The sequence below is a fragment of the Leguminivora glycinivorella genome, chromosome 1 (assembly GCF_023078275.1).
Source record: "Leguminivora glycinivorella isolate SPB_JAAS2020 chromosome 1, LegGlyc_1.1, whole genome shotgun sequence".
NCBI lineage: Eukaryota > Metazoa > Arthropoda > Insecta > Lepidoptera > Tortricidae > Leguminivora > Leguminivora glycinivorella.
In genome coordinates this window covers 19,631,171-19,654,863 of record NC_062971.1, presented here as the reverse complement: position 1 = coordinate 19,654,863, position 23,693 = coordinate 19,631,171, and the positions used below count along the sequence as shown (strand labels likewise).

Here is a 23,693-nt window from a genome sequence, read left to right as displayed (position 1 = left end):
CTTAAAGTTAATAATTAACTATGGTCCAGTAATTAACTAGTAAATTAATTAGCTCAATTGTGTTGCGATAATTAGGCAGTTCTGTTACAATTTAGTTAACATGCATGGAGGTGTGTTAATTTATAATGCTTGTGAGTACAATAATAGTATTAAATAATATATATATATGAAAACATTTGATATTGAATACTTACATAAACCTAAGACTTACCTACAAGTTCGATTCACATCGATATCTTGCCAAGGAGCATTTTTATACTCCTTCTTTCAAGAATACTACTCAGCTTTGATAATTTCAAAATGTCTTCAAAAAACAAAATTTATGAATATTTAAAATTCATGTTATACATAAATGGTGCAATGTACGTGACGATTCCTATAAAAAAAAAAAACAGTTTAACATTTTTGTCGAGAACTCGATTATACTTGAGTTTGAAACTTACCAGGTTTTAATATTAGTCAACCGTACTTCTGCACACACACCATTTGCGATATTCGGCCGTGCCGACGACGTCCACCCGGGTATGATTGATCACCGGCCAAGTGGTCCGGATAAGACAATGTACCGGAAGGAACGACCGGACCGCCGGTCGGTACAAACTGTCCGGTTTATTTCTTCCATTGCTTTCCTTAACTCACCTCAGATTCCCGCACTTCAACGAAGTTTGGACTTTAGAGTTTACCGGACAAGCATTATATTATAACTGAGCTAAGAAGTAAGATGCGAGCTCGCGGTATTATTCGGCCAATTTGTTCGGTCAAGCTGCCTGTTATATGACGCGAGATAATGAACTTATGGAGGAAATGTTTTTTCAATAGGTATACTCTGTGTAACTTGTTCAACATTGCTTAGTTTCTACTACATACTTCTACAGTCGGTTTTAATAATTACTTAAATAATATTATATCAATTTTCAACTTTTAACTAGTAAAACAGAATGAGAATTTTCACTTTACCGAAAAGTCATTATTAGGTCGATAATAACAAATGATACATATGTCATACCGTTCCGACACGCAAGCTTTGGTTCGAACATCGTACGCCTTACTGGCACTACTAGAATTATTCCCCGAATTCTAACCCCAGTTACCTCGCAGTGAAGTTTGCTATTTATTGCCTATATAATTGCCCTAAGACGTTCCCTTAGTCGTTCGGAGAGTATTGGAAACTGTATAATAGCCTCCGCGTACTCGGGCGCGAGTGCCACTAACTTCACACTCTACCAGCTACGAGTTACAACTTCTCTCTACTCGAACACTACGAGGGTATTAGTCTTCACAAGCGTTAGATGTGATATTATATTCGGCAAATATAACCAGACCTCTCTTATCATATCAATTCCCCCGTTGATTTTCCAAATATCTAAGTTGCGTGGCGGGCGAGGAGATCATGTTAAATTGGCGCTAGCTGCTCGTACATAGATTTCGTTATATCTGTTTTTCCAATTGAAGTCGGTTCACGTATCTTCGGATTGAAATCGTGGTCTATCGGTTTACAACGAGTTTTCATAGCGGTGTATCGGAGCCCGGTAGATATTTTACTCCGTTCCGGCGGGTCTTGAAATTATTTTTGCGTTTGTAAGGCGATCGAAGAAGATTGCATTTTTCTATTATACATTGCATCGAGCGGATTTTCGTTTTGGTTGAATGGTCCTGCACGGGTGATGGAAAACATTGACTATAAATGATAAAGTATAGAAAGAAATATTTTCTCAAGACCGATTCGCATAGTCTGATTCTTCATAGTAATATTTCTGGAATGAATGACCAAAATGTTGTAACAAAGTGATACATACACGTCGATGTTGAAACGCTACAACTTGACGGGATAAAGGATTCCGTGGTTAAAATAATGTTTAACATTGAAAATGTTTATCAGATCTATTTCGTGGGGAGTATAACTCGCCTGAACAAAGGTATATAGCAAGAACTTGCGGGTTATCGTATTGTGCCAAGTGTTTTTTGAGTGGAATTGAAAATAGTACTGTGGAAAAACAACTAAATATCCCGTTTTGCGGCCAAAAAAAAACAAATGTCAAAATGACACCCGATATCGAAAAAAAAAATTTGCACGTTCATTGTCCATCGTATATGGAAACAGCCGTACGCAATGGGAAGTAGAACCTTTCTATATATAATTCATGTCTAAAGCGTTCTAGTAAAATAAACCCTAACAAGTTAATTAAGTACTTACAACCCAACGAGGTCAGTTAAGTGGCCGCGTAAGAACAGAATGAGGGTTTCGAGTCTCAAAGGGGTGAAGTTATTTGTGAAATGTCCTACCCGCCAGGGCATCGTATGTTCTTCTATTCGTATAGAAGATAGAGAATTCCGTAGAGCACGACCGCCGCTGTATACGGAGTTCAACATAGATTATTTATACAATATTTGCATTTATTAACCCGAAACTTGATACTGCCAAATCATATCCATGAGTCCATGACACACACAGAAAATATAACACAAAACGCTTCGTGATGGAAGGTTCTTCCTTTGTAGTAGGTATTTTTGACAAAAAACTTTTTTTTTTCTACATAAGTAGAACAATACAACATTGGATACAACATTGTCACGTCATAGAGGGTATCCTATCGAAGCCTAATCGAAGAGAATGAAACGCGCAGGACGGTCTCAGACGAATTAAAAAGGGCACGCTTGGCTCTTTCATTATTGACATTCCAACTGAGGGTCGTAATATCTGGAGTGATACGAGCGGCTTTGCGTTATGGCATTGATAGCTTTTTGGCCAGGTTGACAGGCGAGACGAATAATAAATAAATTACAGATCGTATTGATATTGTATTTTTATAAACTATACTAGCTGCCCGGCGTACTTCGTATCGCCTTATACTTGGAGGCGCAAAACATGGGGCAAGGCAAAGAAGTGACCATTTTTACTTGACACAATTAAGTAGCTACATCATTAATTACATTATAGCGTACCTATTTAATATACACATACCCATAGCTGGGCATTAACTCGTTAATCCGTTAATTAACGAAGTTAACATTTCGATTAACGGATTAACTTTTAACACTTTCGCTACCAAGAACCCGACTGTCGGGTACACCGCTCGTAGAAGCGTAGCCGATTACATGGGTTTCCCCGTATGTAGCGAAAATGTCGTAGCGCCGCGTAGAGCCCGGTTTCGAAAGTGTTAAGTTAACTCTAAAAAATGTTAACGGACTCGTTAACTTCCGTTAAATTTCTCCGAGTCCGTTAATCGTTAATTTAGCAGGGCAGCGCCGCGAAAAACACGCTACTGTAAAAGTCCGAAGTACGGAAAATCCTAGGATTTAACCGGTAAATCCCAGCTTTTACCGATTTTGATCGCCAAAAGCCCAAATATTACCTAAAGAATTGTTGTTCACATGGGTTCGCTTTTACCAACGTTGATTCGATGAATCCTAAGTTTTACCATGGCAACTGTTCTAGATTATACTGTGGTTCTAGTGACAGGGCAGCAAATTCGAGCCCAATTTACGACCACATTCTCTTCCCTAGCTTCTACCCGGCTTCCGCCTGCTGTGATCTTGCAGCTCTCCTGACACAGTTCTTGGCAGTAGCTCAGGCAATCACTGCCTTCCACATGTAGCCTAGAGTTCAATAGGCTTGCTGTAATTCGGGCTTTTACAGTAATATAATACATTATAGTGGATTACTGATACAACTAAATATATACCTACAGTAAAAATATTTTTTGTCACGCGTTAACGGATTATCGATTAACTTTAACTTACGTTAAATTTGTTGAAATGTATCGCATTAACGATTAACGAAGTTAACTTTTTTAGTAACGGATTAACGATTATCGAAGTTAAATATTTGATTAACGGTGCCCGGCTATGCACATACCTATTGAAGAGATAAGATGACTTACCTTTTTCCTCTTGTGGCAATCATCCGGTTATTGCGTTGTTTTAGTTACTAACTGTAATACTTTAAATTGCTTTTGAAATCAATTTGGAGTTTTTTTACCATTCATTTAAAATACACCATTTAAGCTAGTTTATTCCAACTACAAAAATATACTACATGAAGAATAGAGATAAAGGAGCAACCTCTTTATGTATCAGAAGTGCACATATTAAAGAAAAGATAGGTGGCGCTGCAATCGCAGGTGCATAACGGTTTGACAATCTCTTAGCCTTCTCGGTAGTGACCCCGCCTACAGAGCAAGAGGTCCCGGGTTCAAATCCTGATGAGACCTTTATTATTTTTTTCTACAGATATTTTTTCCTCAATTTTTTTTTTAATATCCAAAAATATTTTGTTTAGTATTGACAAAATTAAAATACTAAAAAAAAATCAAAAAACAAAAAAATCGCTGTCAGGATCGAACCTGAGAACATCCGCATACGAAGCCAGCGCACTACCACGGGACTACGTCTTGATTTGCTCAGTCTGACGAAATCAGTCTAGAGTAAAGAACGTCTAATTCATAATCTTAAAAAAAAATTGTATGCAAATTGACAGTTCAAACTGACACTGACAGATCTGTCAGTGTCAGTTTGCATACATTTTTTTTTTAAGATTATGAAAATTAAGACTCGTCTGTTGCCGGCCTTTGAGTATTGAGCGAGACATGCGCTCCTACCGGAGAGATTTGTAACTGCAATTAATAGGCCTCATTTTCGCGACTGTTCTACTTCGACAGATCAGTCTAGAGTAAAGAACGTCTAATTCATAATCTTAAAAAAAAATTGTATGCAAATTGACAGTTCAAACTGACACTGACAGATCTGTCAGTGTCAGTTTGCATACAATTTTTTTTTAAGATTATGAAAATTAAGACTCGTCTGTTGCCGGCCTTTGAGTATTGAGCGAGACATGCGCTCCTACCGGAGAGATTTGTAACTGCAATTAATAGGCCTCATTTTCGCGACTGTTCTACTTCGACAGATTGTCCTCCTTACCTCTATTCTCCATGATATACTATTTTTATTTTATCTCAAAACACAAATCACAGCAATTGACAACGTCTAACAGATTTTTTTTCTGTTATGACAGCTCATTCTCATTCATTTCATTTCAAGCAATATTTTTTAGCCGCATTACCTGGCCGCTACATATTAAGGTGGATGATACAATGGCTCCGGTTGTGCGATGCGAATCGGAGCCAGTGTGACATCCACCTAATCAACTACTTGTTGCACGATTAGAGTGAGATGGAGCAATAGGTAGAGAAGGACAAACATGTATTGCCTCACTCTATCGCTCTATCTCACTCTAATCGAGCAACCGATCGCCATGTGTGTAGAGATCTTGAGGATTGTGATCGTTTCGGTTTCCTTCGCCTAAGTTTTGCACGGAGCGAATGTAACTATTTATTTGCGATGGTACTGGTTCATCACTACTTTTGTGAAGTATAAAATTAATAGCTGTAACAAACTGTCAGATTTGGTTCGAGTCGGACAGCGGATTTAATTCGCTCCGAACCATATCCGGCCGTCTGTAGAGCACGCGGACCAAATCCGACCGGTCCGGCCCGAACCAAATCTAACCGTCTGTTACAGCTATTAGAGAAAATTTATAAATCTGGCAAGCAATTTGACAATGACAACAGACTACTTAAAATAGCTGTAACAGACGTGTGCGTTCCGATTTAGTATTATTTCTTTAACGGAATAATTACTAATTTTCACATTATTTTGCCATTCCTTATTTCTTTAACGAAATAATTACTAATTTTCACATTATTTTGCCATTCCTTATTTCTTTAACGGAATAATTACTAATTTTCACATTATTTTGCCAAGATAAATTAATAAAATCACAATGCGTTTGGTACGCATCCGTCATTAATGTAAGTTTGAAACGCACCTGTCATTAACGTCACGTCATTGTCAAGTTGTCAGGTAGGAACAATTTGTATGGGAAAAAAGAATCACTGTTTTCTAATTATCATCACAATATTTACGTGTTTTTACACTGCCTAAACCTTCTGCGGTCTAATACAAACATTTCAATACCAAAATTACGTAAATCGGTCCAGCCGTTCTCGAGTTTATAGGTAACTAACAAACGCATTTCATTTTTATATATTTTTATACGTATATAAATTCACTTAAATATTCTTAAGGAACATTTATTTTGCCGGCCGCGACCACGAGTATAGAGATTTATTTATGTCAAAATGCTGGTTAATAGCTAAAGGTAACAAACAAATTCGCGTTAAACGATCTTATAATCACTTAGAATTCAGTGCTTTAATACACTACGAAAAACTGATTTTCGTAATAGCGGGTAAGCACAGTAGAGTCGGCACATTCGAAACCCTATAACAATACTTACGGCCAGTTAACGCCGAGAACGTCACGTTAAACGTTTATGCGCCCATTTGTTGGCATCGCACGTGACAGGGCGCGAGTAAGTGCTGCATTCACGGGCGAGCCCGAGCCAGTAATATGTCGCTTGGCACTTTTGGAGATAGTGACGTCACGTCCACAACTAGATTCGACTGTGGTAACGTTGCAGTACAGGTAGGTACCTATACCTATTGCATATGATGGTATAATGGCTCCTCTACACTAGTGGCCCTAATGGGCCGTTGCAAGTAACCCGATCGTGTAAAGGGCTTGATCGCCTAAACTTGCCCATGACAGGCGATGTTGGAAAGAGTAATCACCATTCTGTCGGTTTTAGGTCATAGGTACATCAAAGGAATTAGCGAACATTTTAAGCGTGCCAAACGATAGAATCTTCGTCCATTATTTCCGATGATGTAGAGAAGCCATAAGAAATAATAGTTTATGTAACTGCATGAGCGCTAACAGAAAACGTTGCCCAAAGTTTTGTTTCCGATAAGAACTATCGACGGGATTTGTTACTAGAGTTCCTATTTAAACTTCCCCACTCCATCATCAACATATTGGGTAACAATTTATTTCAAGTATATTAAGGCAGTTTATCCAGAAAACAAATAAATGAGACTGAAATGTAATCTTATAAAGTCGTTGTAAAAAATAAAAAAATGTTTAATACAGCTTTTATACAGCGATACGCTTCACTGGAAACCAAATTCCTGGAAGAAAAGAAAGTACTTAATTGATTACTTCCTGTTACTCTTAGCACAGTCCATTTCATTTGCTACAGTATATCAGTAACAATGTAAAAACGTGCAAGGCAAGAACAAGAATCAAAATAAGTAGAATTTAAATTGAACTCGAATTAATTTGGCTATCAAGTAGATGCTGGCCCTGTTCGCCTCCCTGTAGCACCCTAATCCCGGATAAAAAGGAGTTTACACAATACGTGAACAGGTATTCAATGCACAAGCAGTTCAGTGGATACGAAGCTTCAAACAAAAAAGACTCGTCGACAAATTTAGAAGTTCATTCCCTTCGTCCGCTCCATTAGTTTGGGACGATTTTTGCGACCCTCTAACCTGGCCTTTCATTGGCTTACTGTCAAAAATAAACAGCGACCAGATTTTTGCGTACCTGTCTGTTAGGTTCTAAATTTTCGGTTTAAAATTAGAAACTGGGTTAAGTTATGCTGTACGCAGCTCGTTTTTACGTGCCAAAAATACACAGGGTTTTAAAGAAATTTGTACAAGCCTGTAGGTACATAAATGACAAATAAAAGTTTGCGAGTAGAACTCAGCTTTCGCGTTTTGAACACGTATTTTGCCATTTTAATTTGCCATAAAATTTATAAGAATGGTTAATTTAAAATAAAGTAACTTATTAATTTTCGATTTAACTTCGGAATTTGAAATTTAGCTTCGGAACTGTTCATCACGGCACGCCGACTAAATTGGCCCCATCTTGTAATCGTCCTATAGGTCAATTCTAACTCGCACTTCTATAGTTAGGGTTTTTCAAGAATATCATTTGGATATCATGCTTGCCCGTAGCTGTATTGACCCGGGCGAGAAATACGCGACTGAACATAGACCACCTCCAGTACGGCGCATTGAAGCTAATTCAAAGTCACTGTCACTACACATTATGTTCTCCGGTAGTCATTTGGTATCGGAACGCAACCGTTTTGATCCAGTTTTGTCAATGATCCAGTTTTGTTATATCTAGCACTCGTATAATTTTGAATACTCGCGTAATAGTTACTTTTAGGATTAAACCTGGGCTCTTATACCAAGTAAGATGCTACTCAAGTTACTGCTCAAATCGTTATATTTTACCAGTAAAATCATAGACATGTCTGGTAACCACGCGCTCTTAGTAAACTGTGAGACTAAATGACATCTTTCGGATATCATTCCAAAGTCTGTGTACGTTTGAATTGGCCCGCTAGCCGCGACGGGACAATGCGGCACTTATTGTAATTGCCGAGGCTTCCGCGGCCTCCCCGCGGGATTGACACGACACTAAAATGGAAGCTTGATATCACTTTACATTTATTAGGTTTAGGCCTACCTATTTTATATTTGCCTGAATATTTGATTACACTAGCGTTCTATAAAATAATGTTACACTGTAAAATGCTAGAAATTCTATAGTATAAAATGTCATTTCTCTATTTTGTTTTACATTTATCATCATATCAATATCGGTCACGCAACGTCTTCAGTATATGTACACGGTGTCAATTTGATACATATTTAATACTGTTAAGCTAAACCAATCGTGGTTACGGTTTTTTTACTGAGTAATTGTAAGTCACCACAATATATACGAGTACGTAGACTACCTTAATATATTTTTGCAATAGGCAAACAGGTATTTAATTTACTGTAAACCTGACGCACCTTTCCGATAGCCGTGTGCCATCTACATTTTTTCCAACAACGTCCCGCCTACCCGTATAATAAGCCTAAAAGCTCTTTGATTTCGGCCCCTTCCTATTTTTCTTTAGGTTTTCACTCACCTTTGAAGGGCCTAACGATTTCAAGCCAAAGTCAAAGCCGGCCCTTTTTGACCACGGTCACACTACAACGGTATTATTGTCCTTTATGTTCTTAAGTTTATTCGATTTTACATACACTATTACATACACCGTGTTTCACTTAACACTAAAAACCTGAAAACAGTTTGTTCAGAATCGAGAGTAGAATCGATTGAGCTATATCTTGATGGGGGTAATATTTTTATTTAAATTAGTATTATTAGTTATTTTTTACGTGCCCATTCTATTGTACTCGTAATACAACATTGTGTATATCGCATTGCTAGAGGTTGTTTACCTTTTTTCAGTATTTAGGGGTATTAATACTGGCCGGTTACTTGGACGATTATTTTTTCCGCTACTAGTTTGACGTTGTTTGTCAGTTTAATCTTAATGTTTATTATAAGTCATAACAAATTGAACTCGTACCTAATTACAACCTTGTCATTTTGAATATTGAGTTTATTTGCTTACTGCGATTACCTGTCCAATTTGAAGTTTACTGTGACAAAGCTTTAAAGTGTTTTACAGTGACATCTTAGCTGTCTATTGGTAAACCTTATGTCGTTGCAGTAACGTACACAAATAAATAGTCTTATGGTTTATGATGGTAGTTAGCAATTATTTCATTGAGTGTAGAGCTAAAAGTCAAGTAGAGCAGTACAGAAAATTAAAAATTCAATTAAAAAAAAAGTAACGATCAGATTAAAAGATGGATACTCTAGATGAGTTTAAAAAAATAAAAATCAGTTGGGGTGTCTGAGGTTTTGAGTGATACCGGAAACACCGTGTATATTTAGTACGATCCTTTGAGTTAGTCACCCATTATTTAGTTCATGGGCTTGGATATTTTAATGTTTCGAGACCCTTTTCAACACGATAGTGATTGAGAGATTCCGGGATGCAATGATATATCAGTAGCTTAGCTTTTGACGTTTATGGGTGTATACGTCAATTATTTCGATTTTTTAATCTTGTTCTACGTTTTCTTTATGGTTTGTAATTTCATAAACTATTTTATAGTAGGTAATCTGCTAAAAATATATCTCTATAGTATAAAAATTGCACAAAACCGACAGCATGTGCACAGATCATTTTTTTTTTGTTATTCTATCCCATCAGCATCAAACTAAGGTAACATATATTTTTTAGAAGATACTAAACTCTACATACATTCTAACAATAATTGTATTAACAATTGAACAAGTTGTACATGTAATTGCTTCAAACTGTTGTAAAATGTATAAATAAATATTTAAAAATAAATAAATACTTTAATTATACCTGGTTTAATAGTGACGCAAACAAAAATAACTGGTATTGTCTTGGATAATTTCGTATGTCAGGTGTATTACTGTGTCAGAATTTTCACACCGAAGAATATTACCACTTATAAATAGCTCAATGTTGTATTCTTGCAGTATGTGATCCTACAAATATGATTGTTAAAGAGTACCTAATAACAGAAAATATTTAACATTTCAAATTTAACGCAGTAGTGCCTATTTTCCGCCAGTCACTAAATAGCTCCTGTGGCTACTCAAAAAGCAATCTGAGAACGTTGCGTGAGTAACGATTACAGACAATGAAGGCATTCGGATATTTAAATAAACGTTCCTAAATTCTACTTTCATACATCCAATTTTGTAACAAAATTATCAAGCAGACGTAGCAATGTTTGTTTTATTATGGGGATTTATTCATATAAAATATTAGATTTGGTTATAATTCGCATATTAATTGAACTGTTGATTAAGCTAGGAGTTATGTTTTCAAATAGTTTATTCAATGAACGGGTTTAGTGGGATCCTGCGGTTTTATAATTAAAACTTTATCGCCGCCCAATTGTAGAGGGTTATTTAAATGCAGAAAACATTCTGTTTGCTTTTATGCATGTGTTCGGAATATGTTAAACACGTCCTGTTTTACCGTGTGAATTAACAACTCATATTATAATTTCTTAGCAATATTTGACAGGCAATCTGAATTTATCAATCCTTAACTTTTTTTTTTTTTTTTTTTTTAGTTTATTCAGAAACCAAACAGTCACATAAACACATTACATATTGGCAATACAAAAATACCTAACTTAACTTGTATTATATATGGAAAAAATTAGTCTTTGAATTCTGAAAAAAAATACAGTTTTTTTAGAAACAGCCGTGTGTGTACAGTTGTTTTAGTCCAGTAGAAAAATATCCTCCCTGTCACTGTCATGAATTGAGGACCACCCTAATTCATTTTACATTTAAAAAACTGGTATTCAGTGTAGGAAGGCAGTCGTACCATTTTCCGACTTCAACATGCGATTGAAAATAGAATTTTAATTTTCCTATCAGTTCCGACGCAAAGTTATTAAAGCTGCTAGACAATGAGACTATAACATTTTAATTAACTACTCAATCAACTAATGGTTTGATTAAGTAGCTGCTATCAAGTTAATGGACACCTGTCCTAATATCAATTAAATGTTAGTAGCTCGTAGTTCACCTATGATAACTAAAATTGCTTGGCTAGAACGCTCTGGCTGCGGCAAGTTAAGCCGGGCTTACGTAGGCTTATTTTACCTTAGATTAACGCGTCCGCTGTAAGTGACAAATCGTTCATTTTGCACACCACCAAAGTCTCCGTGATTGATGATCAATTTGTAATAATGGACACAGTCTTACATTAACTTATCGCAAGTATAATAACTATAAGTATATGTATACTTCTACGAGTAATAGCATTCTAAGAACAACTTCTCTATAGTGATCTAATGAATCCATTCTCCAGTAACGCTTTCCTGAGCAAAAATACAGCACATGTTAAAAACAAGCCTTATAGCGTCAATTAAAATCTACCTATTGCTTGTCATGAACAACATAATTCTTAATAATGAAGGTTTTCGCAATTTTACATTTTAACATAATAATAACAAATTGTTAAGTTCAACTGTTTCTTTGTAGAAACTCAACTTGTTCACTTTACGTTACGTTTTGGATCGTCCCATTAATTTTTAGTCAATTTCTTAAATTTGTTCCATTCTGCTCTGGCCCCGTAGCCGAATGGCATTTCTCCGACGCCAAACGAAAGCGATACGCCGCTGGCTCTGTCGCGCCAATACGCAAGCGCGATAGAGATAGATATCTACTAGCGCTTCGTTTCGTGAGCGTTTCGTGAGCGCTTGTGCCATTCGGCTAGCCACCCTGGTCATTCATTCGTCATTCGTCACTTTCGTCATTAGTCTTTGACGTCTTTGATCATAGGAGTTTGTCTTATTTCGACTCTAAATTGTTTTTTGTTCTATTGTTATTAGACTTATTGTTAGTATAGATCTAAATAGATACGTGTATGAAAAAATAGATCAAAACAGCATATCCATGAGCTGCCTAACTGTGCATTGAAATGAAGACATTCATGAAACGCGTAAAAGATAAGCCATATTATTTATTTGGTTTATATCTTGAAAGTTACGAAGAGCAACCAATAAAGCTTTTTACATTGCATAAAATAGCTATCGTGGTTGCCCTTGATTATGGTTATTAGCAACAAGGGTATTAGACAAATGGCAATACGACAATAAAGTTAAACCCCATTACGACAAACACATTGTCGATCATTATCTCCTTAGTAGTAATTATAGCCACATAAACCCATTACTCAATAAGACGCGGCGTCCGTCCGCGCCGCCCAGAAATAAACTAGGCGTTGAGAGATTGGACTAGTCCACCTGACCAGGCGGTTGACATACGCGTCTTATGTTTGGTGCTTTTATGTTTTGGGGTAGACAGGTCATTACTGTTTCTTAACCAACGCTCAAATTAATAGAGATATGAGTATGATACAATTATGATTACCTAATAAAATATTGAATTGAATAGAATATAGGTACATCACGACAAGTTATGTATTTAATAGGTACTAATTATATTTATTTATCGGGACTTAATTGCATTGTGGAAATGCTCTGGTAATTTCGAAAGGGGAATAATAATATAATGGTGATTTTTATGTGACTTTCGAAATTAGACGACTTTCAAAATTACCCCAATGCAACCTAATTCAATTTTGAAGCTCTTTTCCGACGTTTCCGTGAAGGTGTTGTCCCTGTGGTGTCCGAGACCTGTTTAAAAAAGTCCCATTTAAAAAAAGTCGTGTGTAATAATACTAATAATCCTGAAAGTTTCCTCAACTCTCCTTCGAAGGGTTCTTACAGACAGTGTCACGTTAATAGTTATTTGTTATACAAGGGGGTAAAGTTGTATTTTAACGCCGAGTGTGGAATTGAAAAACGAGCAAGTGAAAGGATGCTATAGTTGAACCACGAGCGAAGCGAGTGGTTCGAGAATAGAATCCTGAACTTGCGTGTTTTTTAACACACGAGAAGTAAAATACATTTGCACCCGAGTGTAACACAAAACTTTTCCCCTCACTATTGTGAGGAAACTACAACGCAAAAAATGCGTTAATCACTGCTTCCAGTAGTTCCACAGGTGGTAAATCATCTTTACTTTTATCAATTTTAAAGCAGTTAATTTGACTTTATTCAAGGTTAAATTACTTTACCCACTAGTAGATAACATGCGTTTTTACCCGCTGGTATTAAAGGACAAAACACGTGTTTCCGAGGTAGTGAGGGGAAAATGATATTACGGCACTACTATTATGTGTGCCCTTGGTTATGTTCTCATGAAAACAAACCTATTTATTTAATACAATGAATTTGTGTGAGTTAAATGTAGTTATATAGGTACCTTGTTCTATTCGCAATGTTTTGATTAGTTAATCGCAACACCGAAGTCTGAAGTCACTCTAAAACATCAATCGATCGACTGTTTACTGTTTGCCTTTAGCCACCGGGCTTTGTTTACGAATTAATTAAATAGTTTAATTTGTTTACTGTCTATAGGGCTGACAAAATCAAACAGTTATAGTTAAAATAATAATTATACGCCCAGCGGTGCAGCGTAGCCAAAGTGCCTTACGAATACGCTCTGTACGAGTATTGATCGAAACGCAATTGTCACTGTCTTACTAACTTTGAATAAGTTTGAGTTTTCGTACAATGTGTTTTGATGTTTTCGTACATTGCATTTCGTTGTCGTTCGGGTAACGAAATGTCTTAAAAGCGACTGTTTTATGCGATAGACGAAGACGCATCGTTTAACGCATGCGATCACAGAATTTATGAACACTGACAATGTGTTTACCGCAACGGTATCTCATTTTCCCTGCCAATTCCTCTAGAAACATATCGCCTTTATATAAAAATCTACAACGATTAGGTACGCGCTGTAGTTCCCGATTCACACTTATTACAACTACTCGTATAATGTGCTATATTCGTATTTTTTCTGGATAACAAATACCAGGATAATGACGACAGGATGATGACGACAATGGATATTTTCCTAAAACTACGGTTAAACCATTATTACATCATAAATGTGTTATCTGTACGAACAAAAATTAAAAGTAATGAGTGTTATTAAATAGTAAAAAGTAGGTTATCTGAAATAAATTCGTTGTAAGTATTTAAAACCCATCCATACAACAACTTTTAACGAGAACCTCATAAGTCACCAAATTTATCAAAGTAGTGTTTTTAATTATTGTAAATCACTAGGCACCAGTTTTCATTATATTATTTTTATTACTTTACTTACCTAGTGCTGCAGTAAATACCTTGGAAAATATTTATAATAATAAATATCCTTGCGCTGCAGTCCATTAAGTTTTTAAGAATTGACAGCCCTGGCACAATTATTTCCTGCAAAAATGTAAAGCTGACAGCGAAGGCGATTTTTAACTTTCTTATGCATTTGCGTCTTTGAAAGAATCAAAATATTAAACTATTTATAATTTATAAGTTTTGGAGCAAAATATAACAAAAATATATCAAACAGCTAATGGCCACTCATAATAAGCATTAATATACCTAGCTTGTTTAATAATTTGCACGTTGTCTATTCGCTCATTAGCAAAGGAATGTTCTATATTTTGATTAAATAACTACTTATAATCACTATCTGCTATAAGTACCTAAGTAAATATTTGAAATAACAAAATAAAATTAAACAAGGTAGCAAGAGGGTCTCATCGCTTACAGAAATCTCTTCCAGACAACCAGGATATAAATAGAAACTTTAAAAGTGGTAGTGCAAGAATTACTTATAAAGAAATGGAAAAATTACACATATACTAAGTAGATAATACTGTCTTCTATAGTATATTACTTAAGTATGTAAGATCAACCAATTTGAATCCTAGGCTTTTCTTGAATCCTGTTTAATTGACATCGTGTTTTGTTTGTCATAAAAATCACTTTGACGTTTACTGTGAAAATGTTTTTCTGTGGCCTAATAGGATTCAAATTAGATGACTGTACCTATACCTAATTACTTTATTTAAATAGAAAATGCTAGACAATCCTTTTCCAACCAGTAGATTCTGAAAGCTACAAATCCTTAATTAGTATTTAATATTACATACTTGTGTAGCACGACCAAGTTTCCCACGCGTAACGCAGGTAGAAGGTTCCGCCGGCCCTTCCGATTCCAACGGTACCGCACCATTGTTTCTACATTGCGATGGCCGGCCACTGCAGATGCGCGGGTCCAGCGTCCCGTTACTCAGGAAGGAAGCGTCGCTTTCACCCACGCCGTCGGGTGGTATAAAAGCCCGCCGGGACACATCCCAAATCAGTTGACATCCCAGTCTGCTCCTAACTAGGACCTTACTCTAGGCCTAAGATAGCTCCTTGCTAAGTACGGAGAAAGCCCGTTCCGATCACACATTGCGTAAACCCCTGCGTTTGGCGTAAGGTCGCAATTCCGATCACACACGGAGAGTCTTCTACTAGCAAGGCGTGAGCCCGGTTCGGAGTACGTCTCGTTACGTCACCTCTTTTCGGTACACCCGCTACCGTCGCGTCCATAGTCAAAGTGAAGTTCAGTGAAAGCAACAGTGTACAGTGCTAGATATACCACTCACGGCATTCGTGTTACTTAGTGTTACTAGACTACATTGTGTAAGACTATTTGTGTAAACCTGCGTGTAACTCTTGTGTTGTCTAAATAAATCCAATTGGAATCGTTGTTGTTGTTCTGTTAAGCCAGGCCTGAACCCTCACCATCTTATAAGAGTGTCGACTTATTGGGACCCTCAACCCAATTAGTCTGCGCTCGGTAAAGGGAACAACATCACCCAGTTTACCGCCTGTTACAACTGGCGCCCAACTAAGTGGCCCTGGCTTCAGAACCCAGAACACGAGCACAACACAGAGCGAAGATGGCCCTCACAATGACCGAAGAACAGCTCCAGCGCATCATCGCAGCTCTAGCACCGGCAAACAGACAAGGGTCATTCGCACGATGCAACGCAGTATACGACGGGACCGGCGATAACGAGACTGTAGAGACGTTTCTCTCAGCCATCAAGGTGTACAAGAAAATCGAGAACATTGACGACGAGAACGCTCTCGAAGGGCTTACCCTCCTATTAAAAGGAGACGCCGCTGTCTGGTGGGAAGGCGCTAAGTCAGACGTCAAATCCTGGACGGATTTTGAAGATCGGCTTCGGCACGCGTTCGCACCGAAGATACCAGCGGACATCCTGTATCAGAAGATAATAGAACTGAAGCAGGATGCGACGACCCCTACGGAGAAATTCGTCGCAAAGAAGAGGGCGCTCATAGCCCAACTACCCGCACCAATCCCGTCGGAGACCATCAGTTACATATGATTTATGGTCAGCTCCACTTAAACATACGGGAAATGGTGCCGAGAAGCGCGTTCAAGACAGTGGATGAACTTCTGAAACTCGCACGGAGCGCTGAAGAAATCCTATTGGAAAAGAAGACGAGCTGGGAAGAAAATGTTGCCTCAGTACCTTCAAACAATAAACGGAACACTTCAGGCCGACAACGCTGCGAGTACTGCGATAAGAACGGGCACGCCGAAGCAGATTGTCGCACAAAGAAGCGGCAACAACAAGAGATGAGCTCAACTGCAGGGGGAGATGTGAGCAAGGTTGCTCCATCAGCACCGGTTAGCATCAGTTGCTACGGATGCGGCAGACCCGGCGTCGTTCGCAGCAAGTGTCCTAATTGCTGCAGAAATGCAAATCCAGGAGACCAGAGCGTTGGCCTATATTCTTGGGCCCCAAGCGTACCTGGTGAAATAGGGCCAAGCCCTACAGCAAAACTTCAAGTAGGCTGTACGCAAGTTCCCTCTACGGAAGAAAGGGAGGAAATAAGAAAAGAAGCATTAGACAAGAATAGTCAGGAAGCTTTGAAGTTGCAGCCACGTGATCCAGCAGTGGTCATTCCAGCTCATGCTGAGCGTGCTAAACTTGCACCAAAACAAGATAGCTCTGACGTAAAGTCACAACGTCAGCTCGCATCATGCATGGTCACTCGGAATAGTGACTGTCCGGAGAAGATTAAACCTCCCCAAGATGCAGCGTTTGCGCTATATCATGAAGAGGTGGTGGCCCCTACGGAACCACCACTCCAGCCACTCAAAAACTTCAAGAAGAAGACTAAGAAGCCCAAGGGGCATGTAAAAGCAAATCGATGGAAAAGAAGAAGTGCTACCTCGTGCTGGCTCCTCGTCGGGACGTCGTTGGATCCAGAGGGGGAGACTGTAGCACGACCAAGTTTCCCACGCGTAACGCAGGTAGAAGGCTCCGCCGGCCCTTCCGATTCCAACGGTACCGCACCATTGTTTCTACATTGCGATGGCCGGCCACTGCAGATGCGCGGGTCCAGCGTCCCGTTACTCAGGAAGGAAGCGTCGCTTTCACCCACGCCGTCGGGTGGTATAAAAGCCCGCCGGGACACATCCCAAATCAGTTGACATCCCAGTCTGCTCCTAACTAGGACCTTACTCTAGGCCTAAGATAGCTCCTTGCTAAGTACGGAGAAAGCCCGTTCCGATCACACATTGCGTAAACCCCTGCGTTTGGCGTAAGGTCGCAATTCCGATCACACACGGAGAGTCTTCTACTAGCAAGGCGTGAGCCCGGTTCGGAGTACGTCTCGTTACGTCACCTCTTTTCGGTACACCCGCTACCGTCGCGTCCATAGTCAAAGTGAAGTTCAGTGAAAGCAACAGTGTACAGTGCTAGATATACCACTCACGGCATTCGTGTTACTTAGTGTTACTAGACTACATTGTGTAAGACTATTTGTGTAAACCTGCGTGTAACTCTTGTGTTGTCTAAATAAATCCAATTGGAATCGTTGTTGTTGTTCTGTTAAGCCAGGCCTGAACCCTCACCATCTTATAAGAGTGTCGACTTATTGGGACCCTCAACCCAATTAGTCTGCGCTCGGTAAAGGGAACAACATCACCCCTTTTACCACCTGTCACAATTACCCGTTAGCTGACATATTTTTATCATATCTACGTAAATAATGATTTCCTTAAATTTAAATGAACCTGTTACGTTTAAATTTAGGAACGTTTTCGTTTAAGACCATTTGCCTCACTTAGGGTAAGATGGTTGACAGTGGATCACTCCATTTTTCAGAGGCCATATCTCAGGAATGGTTTGACATATTTACATTTTGTTTCGACTCTTATATACATCATTTATTTAAGATTTATTGTGTTGTGGTTTAAAAGCTATATTATGAGACATGTATGGTCACTAACGCTTTTTAAAAAAAATGGAATTTGATCCACTGTGCAACAGGGGGTGTGAACAATGGATATACCAGTGGTTTACAGTGGACCAAAGAGAATCATATCAGAAAGATAAGGGGAAAAAGAATGAAACAGAACATGTATTATTTTGTATTAAAATAGTCAATACTAAATATCAAAACCTAGTAACATAGGTGTACTGATCATCTAACTAAAAGATCCAATTTCTAAGAATTTCAACTTTACTGCCTTAGAAGCTTAGTAAATAGCCATACAATAAAACAAAAATAAATATTTCTTGTTATCTAACTTAAACTTTATAATGTAAGAAAATTAAAACAATAATTATTATGCGTATATAAATAATTAACTACTCAAAATGCTTTTATGGGATCAATATTTCTGAAATGAACATTTTCGACCATACAACATAAGTAAGAGCCACATAAAAATAGTCTTCCGATATTGTTTAATGGCAGCCTATGCTTTTTCCACTCGTTCCTTTGGTATTCCACCTTCTTTTCTACAGGTGACCCTTTTTCGCAGCAGTCTGTAACATAGCAATGTGTACTAAATCTGACCCACTGTGTACTTGACCCAGATGACCCAGTGTCAACCCACACGCGAAAAAAATTAAATAATTAAAAACAAATACAAAAAAAATATTTATAGCGGAAAATGTTAAAACACACAATAGCTTTTTAATCAAGTTAGTAATAAAAACGATAACAAGACATTCAATGGCACATAATTCGAAATTATACGATAATATCCAACTTACGTAAATATGCTACCCGCGGAGTGATATCACGTTCACACCTGCACACGACGTTCTGTTCGCGCGGTCCCGTGGGCACTGAGCTAGTAGGTACGTGTTGGCCAGAGGTATCCAAGGCGCGTAATAAACTAATAATAGTGTATTTAGATTCGTCGAAGTGTGCGTGACCTATTGTGCACCAGCGACCCACTGTCAACCACCTTACCCTACTACGAAATTAGTATTTAGGTTTTATGTTTTTTAATTAAGAACACACTTCATAGATAGATAGATAGATAGATAGATAGATAAAAGCTTTATTTAAATGCTGCAATAACAAACAATGACAAATGCAACACAGAACAACAAAAAGAGAAAAAAAACATACAATTGACTTAAAATTACGTACACAACAAAAAAAATGCTTACCAACACTGTGTCATAGTTCGACGAACTAATCAAATTATTAAACCGAATACCAGGTCCAACCAGGTAACATTTTCCTTCATTCATGGTATCTATTTCAATTTATAACACTCCTCAGTTATAAAATGTGGGATTATTACATGTTATATCATTCATACTGTCATGATACTAACTCGTCATGCATTTGAACGTTTAAATTTTTTACATTGAATACGTTCACATTTCTGTGATGCACGCTGCGTCACAGTACGTACCACCTACGTCATTATACGAAACAGGTATTTTAGTGCTCTGAGCTGACACAATCTGTATGCTTTATTGGATATAGGTAGGTACCTATCAGCAGCGGCTGGTCCATACAAGCCGATTCCCACCGGCTTGCCTAAAATTGATTACTAATAAAGTATCTTTTTGCTCAGTGTTGCCTAGCAGAAATTTTCACCAGCCGCCACTGGTACCTATTCTGTATTTTCGCACCAGTTTTACCTGCCTGTTCTACGTAAACAGCACGATTAGCACATGATTGTCGCGAGAGTATGTCGCCGCGAGATAGACTACCCGTCTACCCGTCCTATGTCATTCATACAATAAGAAAAATATGTGTGATCTATCTCGCGGCGACATACTCTTGCGACAATCATGAGCTAGCCCTAATGTAGTCACTCAGTCATATAAGTAATTATACCTAGATATTTTTCTGGCACGAACGAAGTGACACTACTAGTGACTTCCTTCCGACATTTAGTTTATCGATAAGTTACATTATAATTTATAATATGTCATTAATTATTATAATTATGAATTAATAAAATTATTGCCGTGGCGCTGAATCTTGAGTAGTTTCTTGTGCTCTGCCTACCCATTTTAGGGAATATAGGCTTGAATTCATGTGTACATAAAATTAATGTTTTAAGTATACAAATGTCACATGTTTCAAAATAAATGGACAATAATAATAAAACGAACAATATTTTAGTTATTATTCATGATTTTAGAGATTATTATTAGGGGTAATTAATAACCTAAGACTATTTATCGATAAAAGGACTGTCGATGTTTTTATTTTGTCAAGCACTAACAACTTGACGTTCCTGCCAGAAAAATATCTAGGTATAGTCATAAGAAAAATATAAGGGCATTTAGTGTGTATAGTTCTGAGTCATGGATGTTGTATATAAGATCGTTGTCTATACAGCCTTCTTGAAGTAGTCAATCTAAGTAAATGTCCTATAATATTTATTATTATTATTATTATACATAAGTTTTAATCTACCTAAAGGATAGAAACATTGCAGTCGATAGTTTTAGTTCAGCGCTGGTGAGATAAGTCTAATCGTTTTCTAATTATAGGTTCACCAAACGGATTAGTTCTCATTTCAATTGACCGCCAACCGCGCTAGATAACAGCCAGAGTTGATTATTGGTTTGTGTTTACGTAAACAATTTTACACAACACTACAGTAGGTAAATATTTAAAGACACATCGTCAAAGCAGTTTGAAGACTGAACTGAAAAGCAAAGTAATATTACCTACATTATATTCCGTATGAGATGTCATATATTTCTACTGAATCGAATGAAATGGTGGGCCAAATATATTTACTACCTGCTCCTGCAATATTTACTCGCTACATATTGGTTACAAAATTGCATACAGGTTGCAATTACTGACCTCATAACTTATTAGTTAATGGTTAGATTTAATACCCATCCCATCTCAGTTTTGTGTACTAATCCAAATGTGAAAACGGTTCAAGGTTTATTTTTCAACATCAGGTAGACTGAAAAATTAGATTAAACTGTTTCGTCTAGCGCGTACGTACCTACTTAACCAGTTCTCAATCGACGGGTTAATCCCAATGTGTAAACACACAAGTCTACGGAAGCAATAATGACGTCACCAACATAAATCTAGCATAAGGTCGGGATCACACCTGGAGATGCGAAAACCGTGTCAGACGGAGTGCTCGTTAGTGGTATTAAAGGGGGGGACGGGTACGGCAAGGGGGCTTTGGTGACAAGGAAGAATGAGTGATCGTCCGTCAGCGCGCGCGCACCTCGTGTACCGGTACCGGCGCGCTAGTAGTTGGTCGGCCGCGGTTGAATGCAGACGTGTAGCGTCATGTGGTGTGGTGCATGTGAAGTGAAGTGAAGGATGCGCGGTGACACGGGCGGCGCGCGCGGCAAGGCGGGCGCGGGCCGGTCCAACGGCGGCTACCCGCCTATCAGTGCCGCCTACTGGCTGCCCCCCTCGAACCCGACCCCCTACCATGTGCCAGGTTCGACCACGCATCGACGTGCTTCAAATTGTTTTCAAACCTTTGATGTCTGAATCATCCGATTGTTCTTTTCCAAGTGGTATGCTGATACCCATACCTAATTTAGATTGCATCTAGACGTTACCTTCTGTTTGTTAGATAATGATTAAATGTTCTCTGGACAGTTTGGAATACATTTTACACCTTACTACAATACGAGTGTGTTCTCATTGACTCTACTATACGTGTATGAAATCTGTTTTGATTATAATACGATGAAAGACGTACTTGAATTATTGAGATCAAAGCAGAGTATGCAATAATTTGCCATTATTTTAAACTTACCCTAGAGACCATAGATATATTATTATTTTCCCTGTAGCGTTACGTGACTAATAATGAGCGTTAATTATCCTTGTAATTATTCTGTCACGTCCAATGGAGTCGTTATGAACATCGTGCAATATTGAAGTCGGCTAAGCCTTTCGCTTTGCTTTTGAAATCGGTTTAGCCTAACATTTTTTGTTTTAAAATCGAAATCGTTCTGACATTGACCGATATCGCGCGCGACGAAACAATCATCGATTTAAACAACACCGCGAAATGAGGCGAATACTTTAAATACCGTCAAATACCTAACACGTAGTCGTTTGTTTATGCAAATGCGAGTAGATACATCATTTCTGCGAGAATGTTATCGAAACACCAACTTGCTGAATAGAATTAATTACTGTTGAATTACCTAACACGTTTTTGGATCTCTTAAGTATTCGCTACATTACATGACCTATGTACACAAACTTGACATCACTTATTCATGTAGAGTCATTTCTAACGGAAGTTCATAGAGTGTCTTGCGTTTTATTCTTGTTAAATGTTTTAAATGCCTTTATTAATACTATGAATATCATTCGTTAAATGTCTGTGATATAACTTTATTGACTACTTCGTAAGTACCTACTTAGATCTTTAAAAACACCTGCACATTTATGCTAGCACTGAAACCGTCTAATTTAGGTACCATCTGATTAATGTCCCAATGCATTCTAATGTAGATTAACACTCTCGAGAATCCGTCTGCGCAAAGGCAGGTATGGCAAGATCCGAAATAGACTCGCGCCTTTTCTTATTGCGGTCCGATGCGTGTCCAAAGGCATCTAAACACTTCTTGTTGCAATTCAATAAGCGTCGAGGCGTGAGCGGAAGTCGATTTTAAATAGAAATTCATTTTCGCATACCTACTTAAAAAACCTTAATCGCATTATACAGAAATTAAAAAATACACAGTTTAGGCTTAACAGTCTGGCAAAGAAGTTTGTCAGACGAAAAACACGCGAAGTCCTAATTTTCTATGATCTATAGAAAATTAAGATTTCGTTTCAATGTCATTCAAGTTTCAAGATTTCGTTTCAAAATTAAGACTTCAGTTTTTAAATTTGCTGCTTCTTTTTACTGACGGAAATAGCTTGACATACTATAACCGTGACTAGCATCGTCAAACGTCACCTTTTTAGGGTTCCGTAGTCAACTAGGAACCCTTATAGTTTCGCCATGTCTGTCTGTCCGTCCGTCCGTCCGTCCGTCCGTCCGTCCGTCCGTCCGTCCGTCCGTCCGTCCGTCCGTCCGTCCGTCCGTCCGTCCGTCCGTCCGTCCGTCCGTCCGTCCGTCCGTCCGTCGGTCCGCGGATAATCTCAGTAACCGTAAGCACTAGAAAGCTGAAATTTGGTACCAATATGTATATCAATCACGCCAACAAAGTGCAAAAATAAAAA

The 23,693-nt window shown here is 38.1% G+C and overlaps 2 protein-coding genes across 6 annotated transcripts in view; both read left to right on the top strand.

Moving 5' to 3' along the window:
* Positions 1-16,132: 16,132 nt before the first annotated feature.
* On the top strand, positions 16,133-16,573 carry LOC125226614 (activity-regulated cytoskeleton associated protein 2-like). Its single transcript, XM_048130677.1, has one exon. It carries the CDS (start codon positions 16,133-16,135, stop codon positions 16,571-16,573), a length of 441 nt encoding a protein of 146 aa, XP_047986634.1.
* Positions 16,574-21,690: 5,117 nt separating this feature from the next.
* The window catches only part of LOC125234465 (CUGBP Elav-like family member 1-B), an 80,235-nt gene continuing 78,232 nt past the window's right edge, over positions 21,691-23,693 (top strand). Inside the window, exon 1 of one of the 5 annotated variants that reach the window (XM_048143093.1) lies at positions 21,691-21,942. In XM_048143093.1, coding sequence (XP_047999050.1) covers positions 21,819-21,942 — 124 coding nt within the window. In that variant the 5' untranslated portion in view covers positions 21,691-21,818. Of the gene's footprint in view, positions 22,022-23,693 lie in introns of all 5 variants that reach the window. The other 4 variants (XM_048141108.1, XM_048141784.1, XM_048142407.1 and 1 more) reach the window with 4 other exon arrangements.

Coding starts and splice junctions, on each gene's coding strand:
- LOC125226614 (XM_048130677.1), top strand. CDS start 16,133: ATGACCGAAGAACAGCTCCAGCGCATCATCGCAGCTCTAGCACCGGCA.